The sequence below is a fragment of the Dipodomys merriami genome, unplaced genomic scaffold (assembly GCF_024711535.1).
Source record: "Dipodomys merriami isolate MVZ:Mamm:240054 unplaced genomic scaffold, mDipMer1.0.p SCAF_121, whole genome shotgun sequence".
NCBI lineage: Eukaryota > Metazoa > Chordata > Mammalia > Rodentia > Heteromyidae > Dipodomys > Dipodomys merriami.
In genome coordinates, this window is record NW_027202505.1 from 2,397,755 (window position 1) to 2,423,673 (window position 25,919).

The 25,919-nt window shown below is 41.5% G+C and overlaps 2 protein-coding genes across 2 annotated transcripts; both read left to right on the forward strand.

Annotated features, from left to right (window-relative positions):
- Positions 1–9,233: 9,233 nt before the first annotated feature.
- Positions 9,234–10,211, forward strand: LOC138823580 (olfactory receptor 2A5-like). Its single transcript, XM_070016973.1, has one exon. It carries the CDS (start codon positions 9,234–9,236, stop codon positions 10,209–10,211), a length of 978 nt encoding a protein of 325 aa, XP_069873074.1.
- An 11,853-nt stretch (positions 10,212–22,064) lies between these two features.
- Positions 22,065–23,012, forward strand: LOC138823599 (putative olfactory receptor 2B3). Its single transcript, XM_070016999.1, has one exon. The coding sequence runs from the start codon at positions 22,065–22,067 to the stop codon at positions 23,010–23,012; it is 948 nt and encodes a 315-aa protein (XP_069873100.1).
- Positions 23,013–25,919: the final 2,907 nt, after the last annotated feature.

Here is a 25,919-nt window from a genome sequence, read left to right on the forward strand (position 1 = left end):
CTGCCAAGAATGAGCCCTCCCTGGTCATAATGTCCTTGTCTTTGGAAAAATGCAAAGGACATCTCCACCTACTTCTTTTCATGCACCGTCCTAAAGGATGGGAGAGGCCTTAGGAAAATGTACTGGGGCATGGACTTCTTCCCCTTTCTCCCAATTCCTGCCTCAGGGCATCTCTCCCAGGTCCCAAGCCCTTAGCGCTAGCCTGTCCTTTTGGCCAATCTTGGTCTACTGAGGGACAACACTGCATGCTGCCCAAGGGGACAACGAACATTTACCGCCCACTCTTCTCTCAGCTCTTCCCATGGACTCTCTAAGGCTGGACACTAGAGGGTGGGGGCCCGCTCACTGGACCCGAAGGGTGAGGTAGATGCTCATGATGGGCATGCACTCATGGATGATGCATGGGGTGATGTGTGAGATAGATGCTGGGCCAGGTCTGCCTCAAGCTCCCTCAGCTTGATTTGGGTGAAGCAAGAAGTTAGGACTTCTTTCAGAGGAAAAAATGGTCAAAAAGCTTGCTGGAATTGTCCCATCTCAACTCCATCCTCCTCCTCCTCTCCCTTCCTTCTGTCATCTGATCTACCTTCCTCCCCTATTTCTCAAGTCTTCCAGGCAGAAGTGTAGACTCCAGTACAGCCTGCCCAACTGGCTTCTGCCATACCTCATTTCTTCCTCTAACCACTTCTGCCCGTTACCTCACCTTAAAAGTTGACTGGTCCAGTTCTTCCCAGGCTCCTTCCAGTTCATTTTGGTCCCCTTTCTTATTACTCCTCCATCTGTGCCCTGACTCCTCCTCCCAGCCCTTCTTTCTAGTTCCCTGTTCTCTGCTCCCCACTGTAACTTGGCCACTCTCCCATCAGAATGGAAGAGACCACATCATTGGTGCCACCGGGATTTCCAGGACTGTGGGTTCCCCTCCCCTTGCTGGTGCATGTAGAGACTGCAGGATGATGGAACCAACATTCAGCCTGAGGCATCTCTCTGGCTAGTTACAACACTTCTTCCCAGTGCCAGATCCTGGTTCTTATTACTGTATTTCCCTTCATCCTATATTGATAGTCCTTCAGGTGCCAGAGATACCTTTAACAATTTCCATGTTGCAAACTCTTCCTTTCCTCCCTGACCTGATCCAGCCTGTAGGAGCCTCAAATCATAACTTGTTTCTCAGTGGAACTATAACTGAGAGCAAATTGCAGGACCAGTGACAGAGATAATGGGGGAGTTAAGTGAGAGCAGGAAAGGGTGCTCTGAGAACTCACACACAGGGCCTGAGGCCTCACTATAGACATGTGAGGAGTAAGGTCTGTTTTGTTCTGTTCTGTGTTGCTCTCCTCTCTGACTCTACTTTTCCTCATCCTTGTCCTTCAGAACTAAGTAAAGAACTTTCTGTCCTTGGAAAACACCTCCTGACAGATAGGGATGGGGACCTTCATTATGTTCTCATTAAACTTTCCAAAGGTTGAGTCCTTCAGTCAGCTACCTGGACTCTGGAATGTAAAAAGCAGCAGTGGCAGAGAGACAAGATTATGTCAGTCCAGTGATACCACTCTTGGGCATATAGTAAACCGTGTTCATTGCTCATTGTTCACCAGAGCCACATTATTATGGAAACAGCCCAGATGCCCTTTAATGGGCAAATGAATCAAGAATATATGGCATTGGGCTGGGAAGGTGGCTCAGTGGTAGAGCGCTTGCTTTGCATGCCTGAGGCCCTGGGTTCGATTCCTCAGCACCACATAAGCAAAAAGAAAAAAGCTGGAAGTGGCGCTGTGGCTCAGGTGGTAGAGCACTAGCCTTGAGCTAAAGAGCTGAGGGACAGCGCCCAGGGCCAGAGTTCAGGCCCTACAACCGGACCCAAAACAAAACAAAACAAAACAAAAAAGAATATATGGCATATATACATACAATGCAGTTTTACTTATCCATCAAGATGAAAAATATAATGTCATTTGCAAAAATCAGATATTTGAACCTGGGAAAAGTTCAGTAAAGTTAATTCAAGCCCAGAGAGACAAAGAACACATGTAGAAGTTAGATCTAATTTATAAACATATATGGAAACATATACAGGGTTGTATGTGTATGTACACAAACTATTAAAGTATGAGAAATGCAGGGGAGATTTCCAATGGTATAACTCCTTTGATCAACTAACTTATAGTCTAACAAAACTAATATCAAGAAGCTGGTACTGAAGGTGGAGGGTGAGATCAAAAGGAGGGGGCTTTGTGAATGAAGGGAGAAAGGATCAGAGAATGCAGTCATAATAGGCACTGTATGTATGTGAAAATTAAACTAGGAGAATTGAGGGAATTGGAGGGGAGAGATGGGGAGAATGCTGAGAGGGAATGGTCTTGATCGCTATGCATTGCACTCATAAACTGATGTGTTGAATCCAAACCCTTTTGTATAGCTACTTTGAATGACTTGTTTCGAGAATAAAGGCCGTGGATCCACCATTGTGGAATAAGGCTTGGTGTAGGATGGAAGCCACTAGAGCAAGGTTCAGCCTAATAATCCCTCATCAGACTATTTTCATAACCTCCAACTGGCCTTCTTTCCAATGTTATTAGCAAACTATCTACCAATCTTTTAAAAACACTCATGTGCTCACCTAAAGGTATATTGGCAAATATTTAACTATTATTCTAGACAAAATCTCTGACTTGTAGACTTTGCCAATTCTTTTTTTTTTTAATAGACCAACACCATTTTATTAACTGAGACCTGAAGTCTCACACCTTGAAGGAGTGGATCTGATTTTTTTTATTTTATTGTAAAGATGCTGTACAGAGGGGTTATAGTTATATGAGTAATAATGAGTACATTCCTTGTCAAACGTTACTCACTCCTTTGTGGTTCTCCCATTATCCCTTTTCTCCCCCACTCTCCCCTCTTCCTCCCACCCCCCACCAAGCCAAATTGTAAAGTTCATTTCTGACATAGTGTCTTGTGAGTATCGTTGCAATCCGTCATCCTTTGTCCTTCTTTCAGCATTTTGTTATTCTCTCCTTCCCCAAATCAGATAAAGACCTAGACATACAACATACACCTAGACATACACATACAACCCTGTATATATTTCCATATATGTTTCTAAATTAGATCTAACTTCTACACGTGTTCTTTGTCTCTCTGGGCTTGAATTAACTTCACTGAACTTTTCCCAGGTCCAAATGTGTTTTTTGCAAATATCTGTTTTTGTAGGGTACCAGAATCAAAGACAAAAGGCAAAAAAAGAAAATTGAAATAAAATAAGAAGAAAGAACTAGGTTGATGGAACTATTCTCACCATGGTCAATTTCAAGCTGCCAATATGGTATCACCAATCACAACACTGGAAAGACATGAGTACAATTGACTGTCGGGAGCCACTGTGAGCCAGCTCCAGAATCCCAATGTGCCAAGTTACTTTCTTGAATAACAAATTTCTTTGGCTCCTTGATGCCCTTGATATTATAGACTTCGGGCTGGCCTACAAGATCCTCCATGCTCTGGTCCTGGTTATTTCTTCAACATCGTCTCCTATCATTTGCTGACCCCACTCCTATCTAATACCCACCTCGCTCGTGTAATTTGTGTTTTACTCAATGGGGATGGAGAAGTGAAGACATTTTCCTTAGACTTATAAAAATGCTAAAAGTGGAAGGAGAGAAAGGGAAAGAGGCAAAGGTAAGGTTGAACCATCTTAGCCCTCAGTAGGATACACCAACAACTAGATAGGTAAGAAAACACCACAATCATGAGCAGATGCTCAACTTCTAGGCCTAGTTCTGCTTGTGCAACTTTCTTTCATTGTCTCTGAACCCTGAACCTGTTTCCCTATCTCAAAAGTGTGATTTTGGGAAAGGAATTTCAGCCTTCTTTCTGTGCAAGACCCAGACAAGCCAGGCGAGCAGCTGCAACTTAGGTCCTGGGGTTGTCCTTGATGCTCACACCTTCCCTCCAGTGACAAAATGGAGGTCTGAGGTACGGGACCAATTTCCATACCCTTCTTGGAGTTCTAGTTGCCTCCTATCCAAACCATAGGTTTCCTTTTAGACACAAATAACTCTGTTCTGTGTCATGATTGCTCCCCTCATGACTAAACCTTCTCTTGAGTAGTGGAATCCCTCAGGACTGGGAGACTCCCAAGGGTGACATTGGGATCCTATTTGGATGCACCCTGGAGGGACTCTTGGGTCCCTGATACCTATGAGTCTCACTAAGACATCCACCAGAGGATCTCCCAGGGAGCTGCCTCAGATGTAGCAGCTTCTAGAGAGAGGCTGAAGTAAGAGCCTCTTATAACTCAGGATCAGGATACTAAAACTGCGTAAGACACAGGTATGCAGGAGGGGTGTGTACAAGAGCTGGGAGCAGGCTGGCAGCATTGGTAAGATGATCCCGCTGAGAAGGTTGTGCCCACAGTACACTGCCAGTCATCACTGTGGTGTCACTCTGACCCTATAATACCTGTGCTGAATGGTGCTGGAATAGCAGGGCCCAGTGAAGAAAGGTCTTTGGTGAACAGCAGAACTGGAAAGTGTTTTTATTTTTAAAGCTGCGCAACAATCAGGCAAGTTACTTTCTCTGTCTCAAGTCCCTTTTATCTAAAAATTCCTAAATTTTAAAAAGACTCATGAGGAGAAAACAATATAGCAGCAAACTACTCTCTCTTCTTTAATCAGTCATAAGACTTAAACTTGGCCTGGATGCTATCCCTGAGCTCTTTTGCTCAAGGCTAGCACTCTACTACTTTGAGTTACAGCTCCACTTCTGGCTTTCTAGTGGTCATTTGGAGACAAGAATCTCATGGACTTTCCTGCCTGGGCTGGCTTTGAATGGCAACCCTCAGATCTCAGCTTCCTGAGTAGCTAGGATAACAGGCATGAGCCACCAGCACCCAGATACTTCTTTTTTTGAACACTGTTATATGCAGAGAGTAAAGCAACTTTATATATAATATTTCAGTGAACCATCCCAGCCACCTTTTGAGATGGGTGTTACTGTTATCACTGATTTCTAGAAGGTTATATAGATATACAGAGTTTGGTATCTTGTCCAGAGTCACTCTGCTGATTAGTGGTGAGAGCAGGCCTTGAATACAGGTCTAATTCTATTGCCGATGCTCTTATCCATTATCCTATTGACTGTCCCATGGTCAGTACTCAATGAAGATGTACCTCCCCCACTTAATTCCATCTCATACAACCCATACTAAGACTAGAAGAGCAGCTCATTGGAAAAAGATAAGAACTAACCATATGTTATTGATTTAATTTCTCCTAATTTCTACCTATCTGCTCATTTCAGTTAGCAAATCTCCAAGGAGAGGATTTTAGTCGTGATGGGTGTCATTAGGCTGGTAGAAATAAATGCACAAGGAACACTCTAAAGTAGTTTTGAAAGTGGAAGTGATGGGGAAATCACTAGGTGTCTGCCTTGTAAATAACTCACACCACTGCTGTAGCCTCCTAGAGTCATTAATCCAATATTTGCTAAGCCTAACCATTCCCTGTGCCAAGAAATGGAGACAGAAAGATGAAAATGTAAGGCTCTCCATCTGAAAGGCAGTTTAGACTACAGTTTGTATTGGTAAAGGTGTGGGCTGTCACAGAAATATCTTCAAGGTACAAACAGAGACCAGAGGAAGAAGAGGTTTGGTAGAAATCACAGAGGACTTAAATGGTTCGAATTTTACCACAAGGAGAAACAAGGTAGGACATGTCAGTGAGAAGAATAACTTAATACTAGCACTGATATTTATTGCTACAGTGTGGCAGGCACCTGAAATCCCATTTCATGTTCACAAAACCTTCCTTATGTGCATCATTCTCCGTTTTATGGATGATGGAAAAGTGGTTTGCTGAGGTTAGTGATTTTCTTTAGTTTGTGCTGCTGGTACGTGGCTGGGTTAGGTTTCCAAACTTAATTGTTCTTTAACCTCAGAGCCTCTACTGAGGCTAGCCCAAGGCGAAAAACAGGAAACCTCTGGGCACTGGTGGCTCATACCTGTAATCCTAGCTACTCAGGAGGCTAAGATCTGAGGATTTCAGTTCAAAGCCAGCCTAGGAAAGTCAATGAGATACTTACCTCCAATAAACCACCAGAAAACTGGAAGTAGCACTGTGGCTCAAGTGGTAGAGAACCAGCCTTGAGCTGAAGAGCTGAGGGACAGCACTCAGGCCCAGAATTCAAGCTCCACAACTGACAAAAATAAAAGCAAAAAACAAAAAAAACAAGGAAATCCTATCCAAAAAGTTAATCAAAGCAACATAAGGGCTGGTGGTGTGGTTCATCGAGCCACAGTCATAGAGCACTTGTCTTAGCAAGTGAAAAACCTTCAGTTCTTCAAACAAAAAAATGACAGGCAGACAGAGAAGGGGGGAGGGAGAGAGAGAGAGAGAGAGAGAGAGAGAGAGAGAGAGAGAGAGAGAGAGAGAGAGAGAGCGCTGTTGAGAGCATTATAAATACAAGGAAAAGCCCCAGAACAGGTAAGCACAGTGGCTAGCTGTATAAGAAGCAAGTTCAGTACCAAGGGGCTGGAAAGGTGGCTCAGTGGTAGAGCGCTTGCCTTGCATGCATGAGGCCCTGGGTTCAATTCCTCAGCACCACATAAACAAAAAAGAAAAAAAGCCAGAAGTGGCGCTGTGGCTCAAGTGATAGAGCACTAGCCTTGAGCTGAAGAGCTGAGGAACAGCGCCTAGGCCCAGAGTTCAGGCCTCACAACCAGATTCCCCCCCCCCCAAAAAAAGTTCAGTACCAAGGGTAGTTTCTTGGTACAAGGTGGCTGACCACTGGCTGGCAGCCCCTTCCCCAAGACCTAGATCAGACTCAGCTCATTTATACACACCTATGAAATACCAGTTACTGTTCTAAAGTCTAGTAACATGATGAATCAAAAAGACCAAAAGAATCCTGAATTCTTATGAGGTCAACTGAAAAGAATTTTAATTATATATTCCATTAGATAGAAGCTGAATACTAGAGGAAAAGAAAACAGGATGCAGGGCTAGGGAGTATAGACCTGTCCCATTTCAGACAAGATGGTCAAGAAAGACACATGTCTTCCTTGGGAAGCTTACATCGGAGAGGATGTAGACCATAAAGAAATAGGGAGAAAGAATTTCCAACAGTGAACATAGAAAGCTCAAAAAGCTCTAAAGTAGGGGCATGCCTGGAGTGAGAGACAGCAAAAGGCTGTACAGCTGGAGCAGACAGAAGTAAGGAGCAGGAGTAAGGACCCCTTACAAGCCAGTCCTTGGCTGGTCTTCTGAATAGTACAAGAAGCCACTGGATTGGCATGATCAGTGATTGACACGATCACTCTACATGATACTTAACATGATTGTGATTTCTCAAATCACTATAGTGACTACACTAAGGAAAGACTGTGAGGAAGGAGAGGAAGGTTAAGAATATTGTGATACTTCTGGAAAGAGAAAATGATGACCGGCATTTGAGGTAATGGTGGAGATGGTGAGAAGTGGTATTTTCTGATACATATGTTTTTTCTGAGCGAACTCAGAGAACAGAACATACATATCTTAGAAAATAGTACATATTTAGGAATATGTGTGTGTGTGTGTGTGAGTGTGTGTATGTGTGTATCTTTCAAAAGAACCATCAGTATCTACTGATCGATTATAAATGGAGTATGAGAAAAGGAAAAAGTTGGAAGGGCTTTGAGGTTCTTTTTCATGTTAGCCACCTCCCAGGACAAAATTGCAGTTAACTAAGTTAAGAAAGACTGGGAGGAATAGGTTTCTAGGAGACCAGAAGTTTGATGACAGAAAATGTTAAGTATAATTTGCTTGTTAGACAACATGGTGCAGATAGATATCAAGTGTGTAATTAGATTAATGGAGAGATCTAGGAAGGAGCTAGATGCCAGATTTCTTAGCATACAGTTAACACTGGAAGCCTAGGTTGAATTCACAATGAGAGTGAGACTTCAAACTTAGATCCTTCTAACTTCTAGATTACAAAGTTTTTCTTCTAACAGGAATATTAATGTCAATTTTCTTATCCATATGAGGCCGAATCCTGTCCATGGTCTTATGTAGTACTTTTTAACTTGAATTGGTAAATATCTCATATGTTGAAATCTGGATACAAAATTTAGGAAATTTTGGGCTGGGGATATGGCTTAGTGGTAGACTGCTTGCCTAGCATGCATGAGGACCTGGGTTGGATTCCTCAGTACCACATAAACAGAAAAAGCCGGAAGTGGTGCTATGGCTCAAGTGGTAGAGAGCTAGCCCTGAGCACGGAGAGGCTCAGGGACAGAGTCCAGATCTTGAGTTCAAACCCCAGGACTAGGGGACAAAAAAGATTTAGGAAATTTCAATGTTGTGAGATTGGTACTTTCCATCATCTAAAGTATCAATAGACCAAAGCACAACTTTATTTTCTTGCATAATGTCACCTAAAGGGGCTCTATGCAGTACTCAGCATCCTGCTAAACCCTTTATGAAATTTGGTGGTTTGGGAGACAAATTGTAGCTTAGTGTGGTAATACACACATACGCACGCACACACACACACACGCACGCGCGCGCACACACACACACACACACACACACACACAAGCAAAAAGCAAACAAAAATAAACAAGTCCTGACTCTGTTACTTTTATTGCTTTTCAACTTTGGATGCCTGGTTTTGCAGAAAGGAAAATAGGGTTGCTGAACTCACCGGATGACTTCATATAGTGCCATTTAATAAATGACTTGTTCCTTCTTTAGGGTCTGGAAAAGATGCACACCCAGGGGATGGTATTCAATAAAGAAAAAAGGACTGGTCAGTAGCATGTTCTGTTATCTACACTGCTAACCTAGTAATGAAGTTGAGTCCAGACCAACATGAAGATCCATCCCCAATTTGCCACTCAACCTTCTCCTGTGAGCAGCTTAGCTGTGGATTCTGTACTGGTTTTTAAGAATTATAGGACACATAGGTCCTTCATTTCCAAGTAAATACATCCCATCCTTTGGATAAATGTTTGAGGCACATACATGTGTTCCTTCAAAATAAGACTACTACTCTAGATAATTCAAATCACAGGAACCTTGGGAATTTTGCTAGGGCTAGACAAACCAACACTTTGGTAGAATCCATCTGTAGCTATTCTAGGCCAATTTGGACAGGATGCTTCCTGGGTGTGGAAATAGATAACTATTTTGGCTTCAGCCTCTGCATCTCTGGATCTTATAGTCTTCTCCCACAGAGACTGCAAAAGCACTAGGATCATGGCCTCTTATTTCCTCAGAAGGAAGGTTTTGCACAGTCGAGACTGGAAGAATCACAGCTCTGTAACTGAGTTTATCCTCTTGGGCTTCTCCAGAAATCCCAGAACCAACTGGATCCTTTTCTTCTTCTTCCTCTTCCTCTACTTATTTACAGTCCTGGGCAATGGGCTTATTGTTACCCTGATCAGAGTAGATGCACGACTCCACACACCCATGTACTTCTTCCTCAGTATCCTGTCCCTGCTGGATCTCAGCTATGCCACCACCACTGTGCCCCAGATGTTGGTCCACCTAGCAAGCAAGAATAAGACCATCTCTTACGTCGGGTGTGTGGTTCAGATGTACGTTTTTCTGACGCTAGGCATCACTGAGACCTGGATCTTTACAGCTATGGCCTATGACAGGTATGTTGCCATATGCTATCCACTCCACTATGGGGTCCAGATGAGCCAAACTCTGTGTATCCTCCTGGCAGTCAGCTCAGCTCTTTGCGGTCTCATCTGTGCCCTTGTTTACACTGTCTTTGCCATGGATCTGCCCTACTGTGGCCCCAATGAGATCAACCACTTCTTCTGTGAAATTCCTGCTGTCTTGAAGTTGGCCTGTGCAGATACATCCCTCAATGACCAAGTGGACTTTATCTTGGGTTTCATCTTGCTTCTGATTCCATTATCCCTCATCCTGGCCTCGTACATCCGGATCTTCATGTCTATTCTGAGGATCCATTCTACCCAAGGGCGAATAAAGGCCTTCTCCACCTGTGCCTCACACATCACTGTGGTCACTATGTTCTGTATTCCATGCATGATCATGTATATGAGGCCTGGTTCTGAGGCCTCCCCAGAAGATGACAAGAAATTGGCCTTATTCTATAATGTCATCTCTGCCTTCCTTAACCCTATTATTTATAGCCTCCGGAATAAGGATGTGAAGAGGGCTTTCTTAAAATTGATTGGAGTGAGTGAGAATGTGCAATAGACCGTACACCATAAATGTCTTCAGTGCCTCTGGCCTATTGTGTACATCATATACAATTCACTCCTAAATAATAATGGCTAACTTTATTGTGCTCTTTCTCTATGACAGTCACTGTCTTTATATGACCTTTATGAGAGGAATCTTGTTATGTTGTTTAGGCTGATCTTGAATTCATGGGCTTAAGTAGTTCTTCTACGTTAACCTCCTGATTAGCTAAGGATATAGGTGTGTGACACCATGTCTGGGTGATAATGTATTTATTATTTTAATTTGTACAATACCTCTCAAGGTATTATCTCTTTTGTAGAGATAATCTGAAATGCCTATGTATGATTGGTTTACTTTATATGCAAATGTAAAAATAAGACAATAAAATCTATCAAAATTATTCTAAGAAGAAGGGAAGAGGATGAAGGAGAGTGACGAAGGTGAGTTTGATTGTGAGTTTGATTGTGGAAGCACCCCAATGAAACCCTTCCTTGTATAGCCAGTGTATATGAATAAAAATTAGTTTTTATAAAAAGCTAAATAAAAAAGAAAGAGAGACACAAGAAAGTTAAATTTCCAAATGTCACTAAGGTAAAAAATAATCCAGCTGAGATTGAAACCCAGGGAGCCTAGTTGCAAAGCTCAGACTCGTAACTATCTTGTTATGTCCTGTAACTCTCATGCAGCCAATGGAGAGTGAATGTGGTGGTATTGAGGAAAGTTAGAGATTTCGGACTCCAAGTAACAACCATGGGTTCAAACCCTTGAAGTCAAAGCCAGGATTCTGAAGCCTAAGCAAACAGCATTGTACAATGCAATATTAACTTCTCAATAGATAGTTGTCGAGTGATTTCCCCCCACCCCGCCCCTGCCCCCAACTTCATCCTTATCCTTGAAGTCTGAAATCTTCCCCCACTTCAGCCTTCAGGCCTTCTTCACTTTCATGAACCCCTCTCCTATTTCTATCTGCTCCAACTGTGGCTCCAGGGTACCCAGACTTATTTACAAGGAGAGGTTTCCACAACTGACTTACTCTTAAATTTCCTCTGCTACCAAAGCCTTGGATCTTCAGTCTTTGCTTAATTGAGTTCTTGGGGTTGGGGAGTGGGGAATACCCAATGTGTCTGGAACTCAGTCTTCTATATAAAATGAAAAAAATGACTAGATTATTGGTTTTCCATAAAATTGTTTTTTTCTTTTAAAATGGCAGGTTTTCTTATTTTGAATTTATTATTATAACTGTGGTGTGCAGGGGGATTACAATTACACGAGTCAGGTAATTAGTACATTTCCCTTTGTCCAGTGTCTTCTCTTCCACTTCCTCCCTCCTATCTCCACCCATGAGTTGTATAGTTTACTTCCATCAGTGTCTAGTGAGCTCCACTGCTGAACTTTTTCACCCTTTTCTCTCGAGTTCTACACCCTCTCCCTCCCCATCCCAAAGATACACGTGTGAATACACCATACATAAAGAAAAAACACACAATCATCAAAAAATTAAAAAGAGATCTCTTACTTTCATATCTTGGAGTTCTTTTTACTATATGTATATGTGTGTGTGTGTGTGTGTGTGTGTGTGTGTGTGTGTGTGTGTGTATAGTTTTATACAAATATAAAGAGGTACACAGGCATTATGCCTTTGTGTTTCTCTGCTAAGAGTGTCCTCTTTTGGGTTTCACTGTGTGAGAGTATCTAGAATCCTGTATAATTTATCATATCCCGGTGTACTTTAGTTCTAATTTCATAAAATTGTTGTTAACCTCAAATGAAAATGGACTTAAAACTTAAAATAATTGTACATATTACCATGAGAGTTATTGCCTTCAAAATAAGTACCTTACAAAATACTCATTCAATTATTAATAGTATAATTGTGATGATCAACTTTCATTTAGAAATTATGGCAAGATGGGGAATGAAGTCAGGGTCTTGCACTTGCTAGGCAAGTGTTCTACCGCTCAGCCATGCCTCTAGTGACTGTCAACTTCAAATGTTAAGGTCAGATTTATTATAAAGCTAGAAGGCATTGGAGGGATATTCATGGTGGCAACTGACTGCATGTAGAGAATTGTCTTCAGTCTACGGCCATATCACCCTGAATGTGTCTAATCTTGTCTGATCTCAAAAGCTAAGCAGGGTCGAGCCTGGTTAGTACTTGGATGGGAGAAATGTCTTCAACACACATTCACACACACACACACACACACACACACACACACACACACACACACACACACATATTAGTGGGACAGGATCATAGTATCAGTTGCCACATTAACTAGCAACAAAACAATTTCTAGTGTTATCAACACAGTTCAACTTTCTATGACCTCACATTTAATTTCAGACAATTATTAAATTGCTTTGGAAACAATGATACAAACCAGGTCTTTTAAACAAGGTATGGTTTATTTAGAAAGGGTGTTGCAGATAGCCCACCCTGACCTTGAACTTTTAATTCTCAGGACTTGGCCTCTCAGGTACTTTTTTTATGCCTTTCTGATAGGTTTTAATTAACAAAACATTCCTACTGATTTTAACTGATTTCAAAGAAGTTTTATTTGTAAACCAAGAATCATCTAAATGTGAAGAACCCCCCCAAAAATAATAAATACTAGATCCATGCTTTGCTCATTAGCAACTTTCTCCAGAAGCTAAGCTTAGGGAGATTTCTGTCTAGAGTGCTCTTACAATTCCCCAAGCATTGAAAGAATTTAAGTTCTAAGAACATATGGGCCTGTGAGCTGAGAAGTTTCCAGTGGCAGGGTTTACTGTCTGGATGAAGAACACAGCCTCTAAGGAGGCAAGCCCTGGAGGAAGCGAAGCTTTGGGTTTCTGGAGACAGAAATAGAATTGTCAGCAACGCACGCTGATTGTGTTTCTTGGGGGATTGTTAAGAAAATTGTTTTGAGGTCACTAGATGGAAGCACTGAGGCTCATTTGTTAGAACGAAAGGGGTTTTCTTGTGAGACTTCTCAAAGCACTAAACATTCACAGAGGGCCTACCCCACTCCACCAGCTCCTCTAGTCATCCTGTATTTGCTTCTTAGGTCTATTTGCATAGGCTAGTTTACCAAGAATACCCTCTTCTACCAGTTTCCAAATGTCTCCTTACTCAATTATGAAGGTTTTGCACAGGTCTCTTTTTCAGGGAGTTTCTTATTTTCAGTCCAGATGAAAGTTCCCCAGGAAATTGTTCCTTCAATGGCAGTGGGGTTTGAATTCAGGGACTTATACTTGCCAGGCAGATGCTCTACTACTTGAACCATGTTCCCAGCCCATTTGCTTTTCTTCTTTTTTTAGTTTATTTTTCAGATAGGGTCTGGTCTCACTTTTGTCTGGGATTGGCCTTGGGCCCCAATCCTCTTACATCCACCTCCTGTGCTTCTGTTGTTTTTCAAATAGGGTCTCATACATTTGTTGGAGCTTGGCTGAACTTCGGTTCTCCTATTTAACATTTCCTACATAGCTGGAATGATGGGTCACCACCATGCCTGGCTTTTTATTGGTTGAGATGAGGTCTCATGAAGTTTTTCCCCACCGTTGGCCTCAAACCACAATCTTCCCAATATCTGCCTTCTGATTAGTTAAGATTACAAGCATAAGCCACAGCTCCTCATGAACTCTGAACACCACCAATTTAAGCATTCAACAAAGCCTTACAAACAAATCAATACAAAGCTAAAACTTAACCTTGTGTCTCTTTAACAAAAAAAATTACTAATCTGTACTATAATACATCGTCATTAAGCTATTTTTAAAGTATTTTTATTATCTTTAAGTAGTTATACAAAGGAGTTGCCATTCAACAAAGCAGTTTATGAATACAGTGTGTCTTGATCAATGTTACCCCTTTCATTATTCTCACCCACCCCTCCCACCCCTACCTCGTCCCTCACTTTTTGTAGTTGTTAGGATATGTATTTTTTTGTCATTTAACAAAGCAGTTTATGTATACAATACATCTCGCTCTTTGTCATCCTTTCAACATCTTCACACCTCTTTGACCCACCCCTTCCCTTATTTCTCAGTTCTGTAGTATATACAATAAATTCTACCCCCCCTCCCTATTTCATTAGTCTACCCCTCTCCCCTTCTTGCAAGTATCCATTTCCTGGTAGTTATTTTGTTGGGCTTTGACTTAGTCTTTCTGAAGAATTATACTATTTGAATTCTCTATAGAGTCTATTACATACTTCTGTTAATTCATTTGTAACTATTTCACTAAGCTATTTCAAGAGCAAAAAATAATAAAGACAAACAAACAAGAAAATCACCTGTACAAACTCAGCAAAAACTGAGAATAGAAGGCAACTTCTTCACTACGAGGAAGTTTTTGTAGATAAAACCTGCAAAATTCTTTGCAAATAATGATGAAGGACTTAGTGTTTTCCTACTAGATCTGAATAAAGTGAGGATGTTTGCTCCTACTGCTCCTATTTAAAGAAACTCTGGAGATCTTACTAATACAGTAAGACAAGGAAGGAGGAAAGAAAGAATAAAATTGTCTCTATTTGCTAACAGCCTGTCTCTGCAAAACTAAAGCCTACAAAGTTTCTACATAAAAACCTCATCAGTCTCAGCACTTGCAAGGCTAAAGCAAGAGGATCTCAAGTTTAAGGTCAGCCTAGCCTACATAGCAACTCTTAAGGCCAGACTGATAGGTATGATAAGACCTGTCTCAAAAAAATTTGGACTGAAGGAGCAAGCCAAAATTCTTGTCTGTTTATCCAATTTCTATATGTTAAGAGTAGAGTCCCCTAACCAATGTTTAAGAATAAAATGCCTGAAGGTCTTTCGTGCACATTTTATACATTAAAGTCATGTCATGGTGCTTTACATGTGAATGTAGCATGAGAAGAGCTTTGTATTGACAGATAGCATTTCTATTTCTCAGTGATGAAATGTGATAACACCTCTTCCATCTATCTAGAAGTCAAACCCATCAGATTTTATTTTTTTATAATTTATGGAAGGTGAAGTTTAGGTACTGGCAGACTTCTAAAATTGGCTTCTTCAGATCCAGTGATTTAAATGTAGCCAGTCTGTTGGAATTTTATTGTTGAAATTCTATTTGTTTGTTTTTTTTTGGTTGGTTGGTTTTTTTGGGGGGGGGGTCCGATCGTGCGGCCTGAACTCTGGGCCTGGGCACTATCCCTCAGCTCTTCAGCTCAAGGCTAGTGCTCTACCACCTGAGCCACAGTGCCACTTCCGGCTTTTTTTCTTTTTGCTTATGTGGTGCTGAGTAATCGAACCCAGGGCCTCAGGCATGCAAGGCAAGCGCTCTACCACTGAGCCACCTTCCCAGCCCTGAAATTCTATTTGTATATATACCTGTTAACTAATCTGTAAATTGTAATAAATATATTTGCAATCATTAAGAAAAGAAAAAAATGAAAAAACCTCATTAGAACTAATTAGTGAGTTTAAGAATGCTTATACTAGTAAAATTCAAGGGATTTAACTAAAGCAATGTTGAGGAGTTACAGCTATAAACATCTATATTTAATTTTTAAAAAAATTTCTTTAGTAAATGCCTATATATTAAAGAGCAGTATAAAGACTTCTATTCAATAACCCTAAAAAAGTACATATAGAAAATCAAACTAAAAGTAAGTAAGCAAATGAAGGACATAAAGATCTGAGTGGAAATAAATAAAATAAAATTGAAAATATTTGAGAATAGAAAAAAAACGAGAATATGAGTGAAATTTATTTAAAAGATGAGAAAAATTGACAACCTTATAGCTAGACCAATCATGAACAAAAGCAAGAGATAAATTACTAAAATTTGGAGTAGGAGAGGATATTACTATAAATTTTATCTCCTCCCCAGAAAAAGATCATAAGAAGGGAAAGAGAATGATAAGAAAATGAATATTATCAAAATACATGTATGAAGATGGCATAAGGAAGCTTACTAAAAATTATCTCAACAGTCAAGCAGAAAAGGTCAGATAAGGTGATGTTAGGGAAATGAACCCTAAGATATATATTCAAACGTTTTTTTTTTTCATGCGATTGTTTCCAACACATTTATAAGATGATTTCTTTGTTGCTTTGTATGTCCCTCCCCCACGGTATAACCCCTGCTTTCACTGTATTTGATGTGGGAAGGGGAAAAACAAATCGTTTAAATAGAGATACAGGTGGACCCATTACAACAATGAGACGTACAAGTCGTTATGTTGAAAACGAACTTTACAACTTTGGTGCGGGGGGGGGGGGGGGGGGAGGGGGAGGATTGGGTGGGAAGAGGGGTAGGATGGGAAGGGATGGGAAGGGGAAACAAAGGAGGAGGCTACAATGCTTGATAAGAGATGTACTCATTATCTTGCCCATGTAATTGTAACCCCTCTGTACAGTATTTTCACAATAAAATAAAATAAAATTAGTTTGAGAAAAAATGAAAAAAACAATAGGAGGAGGATAAGGGAAGAGATAGGAATTGCTCTGATTAAAATATAACATGTATATGTATGAAATGCTATGGTGAAACCCTTTAGTACAATTAGATTAACAAAGTAAATGACAGGAGAGCAAAGAAGGTCTTGTTGGAGGAGGCAGGAATTAGAGGGAAAGGGGAGGTGAATGGAGAGGGTGAATGAAGATGAAGACTGTTAAAGTATTTTGCATGTACGTGTGAAAATAGAAAGAGACCTGTTGAAATTGTTCTAAGGATGAGGGGAAGATTAGGAAAAGCGTTAGAGGGGGTGCTGTTGATAAGGGTATATATCCTTTCATGCAACAAAAGTTTACTATTAAAAAATCTTAATTCAAAAAAAGACTATAGCCAAGTGCCAAAGGCTCATGACTGTAATCCTAGCTACTCTGTGGGCTGAGATTTAAGGATTACAATTTGAAGCCAGCCAGGGCAGGAAAGTCCATGAGACTCTCCAATTAACCACCAGAAAACTGCAACTGGAGTTGTGGCTCAAAGTGGTGGAGTGGTAGTCTTGAGCAAAACAGCTCAGGGCCCTGATTTCAAAACCTCCAACTGACAAAAAAAAAAGGAAAAAAGAAAAAAGAAAAGAAAGAAAAAAAGAATTTCATCTACTCAAATAGCATAAAAAAAGAATAAATACCTAGGAATAAATTCACCAAAAGAAGTATAAGACTTGAACACCAAAAACCAGTAAGCATCATGGAAAGAAGTTAAAGGTACTCTAGAAGAATAGAAAACATTCCCTGTCTGCTGATTGAGTGGCTTGTTTTTTGGATTTGTTTTGTTTTTTGTTGGTTGTGGGGCCTGAACTCAGGGCCTGGGCACTGTCCCTCAGCTCTTCAGCTCAAGGCTAGTGCTCTACTACTTGATCCACAGTGCCACTTTCAGCTTATTCTGCTTATGTGGTGCTTAGGAATCGAAGCCATGGCCTCATACATGCAAGGCAAGCACTCTACCACTGAGCCACCTTCCCAGCCCCTGATTGGATGGCTTAATATTTTTTATGTGACAATACTCGCTAAAAATACATTGATTCAACATAGATTCCAATCAAAAGCCCACTACCTTTTCAGTCAATTTCTTCTGAAATTGACAGACTATTCACATGAGAATTAAGAGATCATTCTTTATGACCCTTGGTGGTCTCCTCTGACATGGCTCTCCAGCCCTTAGCATGGCACCTCTCAACCCATGCATTTACTCCAATTGATGTTCACACATCTGTTTTCTCTGGTCTGTGAAAGGGAACAGGGAGAAATTGTAGAGATAAGGGGCCCTTGAATCAGGACAGGCAGGGGTCCTGGGTGTGAAGGTCTTTCTTGGGTATAAGGCTGCTGAGGTGACGTGTGTGCTCAGGGCTTGGGAGAGTTGTAGAGAGACTTGGAGAAGCCCATGACACAGAAGGCTCATTAAGAAGCTGTGTGATTTGTCCTCCCTAAGGACCAGGAGCAGAATGACAAAGGAAGACAGAGCAGGTTCTTGGTTCATCCTTCACACACAGTCCTGGGCCAGGTAAGGAGGGGAAAGGAAAGGGTAGAGGCCTGAGGAAGGCAGTCCTCACACCTGAGTAGTCCCCACCTGATCATCCCTAGCTAACACTGTCCTTGCTTTTCCTGCCTGGATTCCTGTTCTCTTCTAGCTCTCTTCCGTTCACATCAGGCTCTTCAGACCTGGCACCTGATCTTCTCTCTGATCCCTATCCTGCTCTGTTTATTGATTTCTCTCTGTGCAGCAATCTTTTTGTCTTTCTTTCTTTCTTTCTTTCTTTCTTTCTTTCTTTCTTTCTTTCTTTCTTTCTTTCTTTCTTTCTTTCTTTCTTTCTTTCTTTCTCTCTCTCTCTTTCTTTCTTTCTTTCTTTCTTTCTTTCTTTCTTTCTTTCTTTCTTTCTTTCTTTCTTCCTTTCTTTCTTTTCTTTCCTTCTTTCTGTGTCCCTTAGTTGAAAAGAAGAGAGTTAGAAGGAGACAAAGGCTATTGCTATGGAGCTAAGGCAGTTGGCTCTCCTCTGTATCCTAGTAATCAAGTTTTGATACTTGAATTGAAGATGCAGAACAAGAGACTGGTGGGTGAGGTACATGCAGGAATTGTAGAAAGAGCCATTTCATGCTTCACGAGAGGCAAGGAACTGGAAAGAGACTTTGGAACTGGGAAGAACTTGGAGTAACAAAGGAGATATGATGATCATTCTGGAACTTCTCTCTGGACCAGCTTGGAGACAGGTCTTGAGATGGATGAAAAGGAGATCATAATGGAGTTGGAGTCTTCTTGTTTATGTTTTGTTTGTTTGTTTTGCCTTTCTACAACTATCGCGCATGTTTCTCTCCTCTCCTTCCATTCTGCATCATGTTGTGATCAGTGATAGCAGCACTGACTGTGAGATGCCTACTAAGAGACCACTGTGCCCATCCAGGTATCAGGTCCAGGTGAAGCTCAAGGATGAGCTGGGAAGGGCATACCATGTCCTCAGCTCTTCTAGCCCAAGTGGCACAGAGACTCTTTTGTTCTACTCTGTATGGAGCTGCTGAGTTGGCCAGAGGTTTCCCTACCCCACCATTTTCAGGACTTGTCCCAGTGCAACCTTGACATGGTTATGTAGTTTTTATTGATCTTGGGATGGAGTCCAGAAGCTCACTACTCACCATCTGTGGACTTGCCCTATTAGTATAATGTGATTTCATTGAGCCCAAACCTGACTTCTGGGAATAGTTCCCAACTTTATCTCTTAGAGTCTCCCAAGACAAAGCTCATCACCACCTACATGAAAGGACTTATCTGTGTCTCCACGTGATTTTCAGAAAGTTGGACCCCAGCCTCAGAGTGTCCTTCATTGTCTGGTTCTCTAGGAGAAATATTCCTGTTTGCTTCAACTTCACCTCACGCAATGTAGTTTCCAGCCTCTTCTTCATAACTTGCTTCAACTTGTTGATATTCTCCTTAAAACATGGCCCAGGAGGGAGAATGCCGTTCCTCCACATGATCTGGACACTGCAGACACATCCCTACCCACTCACTTGACCAGATAGGATCCTGTGCCCAATGACGAAGCTTCAAGTTGACTTCTTTTGATGTAAAGTTTCTTTACAGCGATGATTTCAGGACCTTACACATGTTACCTTGCCAGCTGTTTTGGTCCAAATCCATCAGTGGTCTACCACAAACTAAAAAACAATGTTCTATACTCCTTAGAGAAGTATATGATCCAATTTATACCCTTTTCCTTCTTCATCTCAGACTCATTTTCCCAAGGATCCCCTTTTCTACTACCCCAGAGTGTCCTTAGTGCTCCCTAGCTGTAGAATGTTCTCGCTGGGTTATGTGACTTTGCACCTGCTGCTCTATCTGTTGGCAAAACTCTTCCTTGTATTTTTTGCATGATCAACCCTACCTATCCTTTAAGATGTATATCTGTTTTGAGAAAAGAGAGCAAGTGATTTTTAATTTTCAAATACCTAGCGCTTAGCACAGATCTATGACTGGTAGCCCACATTTTCATCATGGTGCTTAACACAAGGAAATGGCTTGGGTATCTATTTCTCAGGATACCCACCAAACTGTAAGCTCCTTGGTGATTAGGAATATAGCATGTTTTACTCTTATTTGTCCTTGTCTGTCCAGCTCCTGGAACAGGGTATAATGGGCAGAAGATGCTCAATTAGTTGGTGTTGTCCATTCATTCAATGACATTATGAGGAAGAGCAATTGATGGGAACTGGCATTATTGAGCTCCCTCTCTGTGCTATTCACAATACTAGTTGCTTCATGCACATCATACATACTTCTCTCAGGCTACCTCCCTGATAGATAATATGTCCATTTCATAGAGAAGGAAACTAAGGCCAAAGGAGATTAGCTTATAGGACCAGGATCCTAGTAGAAGCACCAAAACTTGAACTCAAGTGTTCTAATTCCAAATGCCATGTTTTACCACAAGACATCACCACCTCCTATGGTACCATGAACAAGTGTGCCAGCCTTCATCTGTAAATGTATAAACTAACCCCAAAAACATTCTGTCTTGAGTTCCCTGCCAATCACAAATCTCAAGGAAAGAAAAGGACTCTGAGGGTAGATTATCATTAGCAAGAGTATTTCTGTGGACTAGAGTGCTTCAGAGCTACCAAGAAAAGACAGGTATTGTTCTGCTTTATAATTGAGTCAAGCTGGGCCCTGGTGGTTCACTTCTGTAATCCTAGCTACTCCAGAGGAGGCTGAGATTTAAGTATTACAGTTCAAAGCCAGCCTAAGCAGAAAATTCCATGAGATTTTAATCTCCAATTAGGCAGCAAAATGCCAGATGTGGATGTTTACTCAAGTGGCAGTGTACCTGCCTTGAACAAAAAAAGCTAAGTGAGAGCATAAGGCCCTGAGTTTAAGTGCAGTACTGGCAAAAAAAAAAAAAAAGGACCCTTCCCTCCAGAAGAAATAGGTCAGGATGGGAAGAGTCACAATTGCTGAATAGCTTGATCCAAAAGAAAGAACCGGAAAGCTTCTAAAGGCTCAAAAGAGTAAAAAAAAAAAAAAAAAAACAAAATAAAACACTTTTCCCAAGAACTTGTCATGTTTATGGAACCATATATCCTCCAACATTTCTAACTCTTCCTGAAAATTTCTCCTCAGGAATCAAAAGGTTAAGGCACCTGAAGAAAGTGTCCTGGGCTCACGTTTTCAGAGAGGAGGGAGGGGAGTCCAAATAAGGCATAAGGAAGGAGCTGAACTCTGGTAGGTCCTGAAAGATTGGAAAATAGGCAGCCTCTCTGGAGCTAATCAAAGGGAAGGAAATGAGGCCCTGGGGGCTCTCAGGAAAGATTTTTTTTTTTTTTTGCCAGTCCTGGGGCTTGAACTCAGGGCCTGGGCGCTATCCTGGAGCTTCTTTTGCTCAAGGCTAGCACTCTACCACTTGAGCCACAGTGCCACTTCCAGCTCTTTTTGTTTATGTGGTACTGAGGAATCAAACCCAGGGCTCTATGCATGCTAGGTAAGCACTCTACCACTAAGCCACATTCCCAGCCCTCAGGAAAGATTTTTTTGGGGGGTCCGGTCATGGGGCCTGAACTCTGGGCCTGGGCACTGTCCCTCAGCTCTTCAGCCCAAGGCTAGTGTTCTACCACTTGAGCCACAGCGCCACTTCTGGCTTTTTTCTTTTTGCTTATGTGGTGCTGAGGAATTGAACCCAGGGCCTCATGCATGCAAGGCAAGCGCTCTACCACTGAGCCACCTTCCCAGCCCTCAGGAAAGATTTTTGAGAAAGTAAATAGTACATTAATTTAGCCTCACCTCAGGTAGACCTCTAAGTGTGAACTGACAGTCATCTCAAGTAGAACCAAATAACCACCGGCCTTTCCAGCAACAAATGGCTATGGTATCTGGTTGTAAATGCTAAGCTGGGACACTAGGTTTATTTTTCTCTCTGCAGATAAAGAAGAATGCAAGACTTACTCTGGAAGAACCATAGCTCCATCTCTGAGTTTATCCTTTTGGGCTTCTCCAGGAATTCCCAAACTAACATAATTCTCTTCAACATCTTCCTCTTCCTCTACCTCTCTACACTTGTGGGTAATGGGCTCATTGTGACTTTGATTTACTTGGATTCCCGCCTCCACACACCCATGTACTTCTTCCTCAGTGTCCTTTCCATGCTGGATATGAGCTATGTCACTACCACTGTGCCCCAGATGTTGGTGCATCTTATCTGCCAGAAGAAAACAATCTCCTATGTTGGGTGTGTGGCCCAGATGTGTATCTTTCTCGTGTTGGGCATTACTGAGGGCTGGCTGTTTTCCATAATGGCCTATGATAGATATGTTGCCATTTGCTACCCACTCAGGTACAAGGTTATCATGAGCCCATGGCTATGTGTGGCATTAGTAGCCTTCTGTGGACTATGGGGTGTTAGTTGTTCCCTTGTGTATACTGTCTTTACCATGCGTCTTCCCTACTGTGGCCCCAATGAGATCAACCACTTCTTCTGTGAAGTCCCTGCTGTGCTGAAGCTTGCCTGTGCTGACACGTCTCTCAATGATCGAGTAGATTTCATCCTGGGCTTCATCCTACTCCTGGTACCACTTTCCTTCATCCTGGCCTCGTACGTCCGCATCTTTGCGGCCATCCTGAGAATCCGCTCAGCCCAGGGTCGACTCAAGGCCTTCTCTACCTGTGCCTCCCACATCACTGTGGTCACCATGTTCTGTGGACCTGCCATGTTTATGTACATGAACCCTGGAGCCAATGCCTCTCCAGAACGGGACAAGAAACTGGCTCTGTTCTACAATGTTATTTCTGCCTTTCTCAACCCTATAATCTATAGTCTCCGAAACAAAGATGTGAAAAGGGCTTTCTTCAAAGCAACAGGCTTAGGCAAAACCCCTCAGTGAGGCCACTGGAACACAGAAGGCCATAACTATCCCTGAAAGAACAACGTCTATGGCCCTTCTACATTATTCTTTTCCGTCACAGGGTGTATAGGCTTGAATCACTGATTGACAGTCAGTGATAGAGATGATGGGCAAAGGTAGTCATATGGTTTTCACTTGCTGATGGTTCTAGAAGCTAAGCTATCCCTGGATAGCAAGATATCTGTAATTGTAGACAGAGTACCAAGTAGGACTTCCATCTTTCTTCATTTCTACTTCCCAGGGGCCAACAAAGGGCCTGGCACAAAACAAAACATCATTATGACCGACAGATGAGGATTGTTGATTAATATCAACTTGGGGTAGCTAGGATAAGATGGCTCAGAGAAGCCAATAATTTTGTTTTACTTCAGTAAGGAGCAGGTCTTGAGGAAAAGTTATCTTAGGAATAGGGTGCGGGGATTAGCCACTGTCCATCCAGCACTGTCCAGGGGAGAGTGGAGCCTAGACTACATGATCCACATGGCTCCTAAAGTAGGACCAGCTGTAGTATCTCTCAAGAACACAGACAAAACAGTGCCCAAACAGTATCGTGGTGGATAAGAGCTCACAGTTTCAAAATTAGGATGTTAGTAATTATGGCAGAACAACACCTTGTCGGATTGTTAAGAAAAATTAACAGAGATACAGTTCTTATAATAGTGCTTGGCATAGCGAGTGCTTTGTGTAAACATTCTTCTGTTCTTCTCTTCTAATACTAACTTATCAGACATCTGGAATGACTGCAGTCCAGAGAAAGGAGTAACTAACATTACAAATGAAAGCTAGCACTTGTTTACATGGTAGAGTTAGTTAACCTGGGTCTGTTACCATGAAACCCATGAACTCCATAAAAACCTAAAAAATTATGACAGTTCCTCAAGATGCTACATGAAAAGGCTTTCACAATAACTAGCCAGCACCACTCACAGATCTTCCATGTTATCAGCATCTAAAAAACATTTATTGAAATCTTAACAGTGATAATGTTGAAACCAGGCACCATGATAGATGCCTTAAATCCAAGCATTCAGCAGACCATGGCAAGAAGATTCCAAGCTTGACACCAGCCTGGGCCAATAGTAAGATCTTAAATAAAAATAAAAACAATAACAAATAAACAAGGAATTGTGACTCAAGTGGTAGAACTCCAGCCAATCAAACATGTCTTGCAAGTGTAAGTTCCTGACTTCAAACTCTGGTGCTGGCACTCCCCTCCCCCCCAGATTGCTAATGATAGAATGTTAAGAACACTTTAGTATCCACTTTTATAGACTCACTTCCAAATTTTACCCTTTTCTTTTCACCAGTAAAATAGATTTTTTAAACTGTGTGTGTGGAATAATACTGGCTAATCTTTGAAATTCCATAGTCTCTACAACCATCCCACACTTTTCCTGCTCCAAATTTGTCTTTGACTTTTGAAAGTTCAAATCATCAGGTTATTTGAGGGCATACTTCTGTTGTGAGACTCTGTATCAGATTCTTACCTTGAGCACCAAGGAAGCTTACTATTTATAATTGGCTTCTTTAAGATAAGAATTAGTAGCTGGGAAGACTATGTTTATTGCAGCCTTATTTACCATAGCTAAGATATGGAACCAACCCAGATGCCCCTCAGTAGATGAATGGATCAAGAAAATGTGGTATATATACACAATGGAATTCTATGCCTCCATCAGAAAGAACGACATTGTCCCATTTGTTAGGAAATGGAAAGACTTGGAAAAAATTATATTAAGTGAAGTAAGCCAAGCCCAAAGAAACATGGATCCCATGGTTTCCCTTATTTGCAATATCTAGTTTATGTCTGAGTCAAGCAGAAAAGGTCAGTTAAGTTGATGTTAGGGAAATGAACCTTTAGATATGTATTCAAATGTTTTTTTCTTTCATGCGATTGTTTCTAACACATATATAAGATTATTTCTTTGTTGCTTTGTATGCTCCTCCTCCACAGTATAAACCCTGCTTTCACTGTATTTGATGTCAGTATAATTTGTGGAGGGGAAGGGGAAAAACAAATCGTTTAAATAGGGATACAGGTGAACCCATTGCAACAATGAGATATATAAGTCATTATGTGGAAAACGAACTTTACAACTTTGGTGGGGGGGGGAGAGGAGAAGTGAGGGGACCAGGGGAGAATGGGAAGGGATGGGAAGGGGAAACAAAGGAGGAGGCTACAATGCTTGATAATAAATGTACTCATTATCTTGCCCATGTAATTGTAACCCCTCTGTACAGTATTTTCACAATAAAAAAAGATTAGTAGCTGGGCACCAGTGGCTCATGCTTGTAATCCTTGCTACTCAGAAGGCTGAGATCTGAGGATCATGGTTCAAAGCCAACCTGGGCAAGAAAGTTTGTGAGATTCTCATCTCCACTGAACTACCAAAAAGACAGAAGTGGAATGTGGCTCAAATGGTAGAGCACTAGCCTTGAACACAAAAGCTCAGGAACAACACCCAGATCTGGACCAGTGTACCCCCCACCCCCACAAACCCCTACCCCTACCCAAAAGATAAGAATAAATGAGTCTTCATTAACTAAGAACTGTCAAAAAACAGTGACAGTTCCAATGGAGATTATACTGATTTATTTCAACCACCTGACAGTGAAGACAGCTTGAACTCAGTAACAGAAGTCATGGCAGCCATGGTGTTGATGAGTTATGATTATTATTAATGAATAATTAGTATTATTATCCTTTCTTCTGCCAGCAAGTTATAACTGGCAGAAGAAAGAATAGTATTTGGCTGCAGGTTTCATGGTGCATTTGCTGAGCATGTTTTGGAAAGGAGCTAGGAAGAGGGCTTGAAGACAGATACCAAGAGCAACAAGAGGAGGCGGCATAAATTATATGGGAAGATTGGTTGATGTTAGTCAGCA

Coding starts and splice junctions, on each gene's coding strand:
- LOC138823599 (XM_070016999.1), top strand. CDS start 22,065: ATGCAAGACTTACTCTGGAAGAACCATAGCTCCATCTCTGAGTTTATC.
- LOC138823580 (XM_070016973.1), top strand. CDS start 9,234: ATGGCCTCTTATTTCCTCAGAAGGAAGGTTTTGCACAGTCGAGACTGG.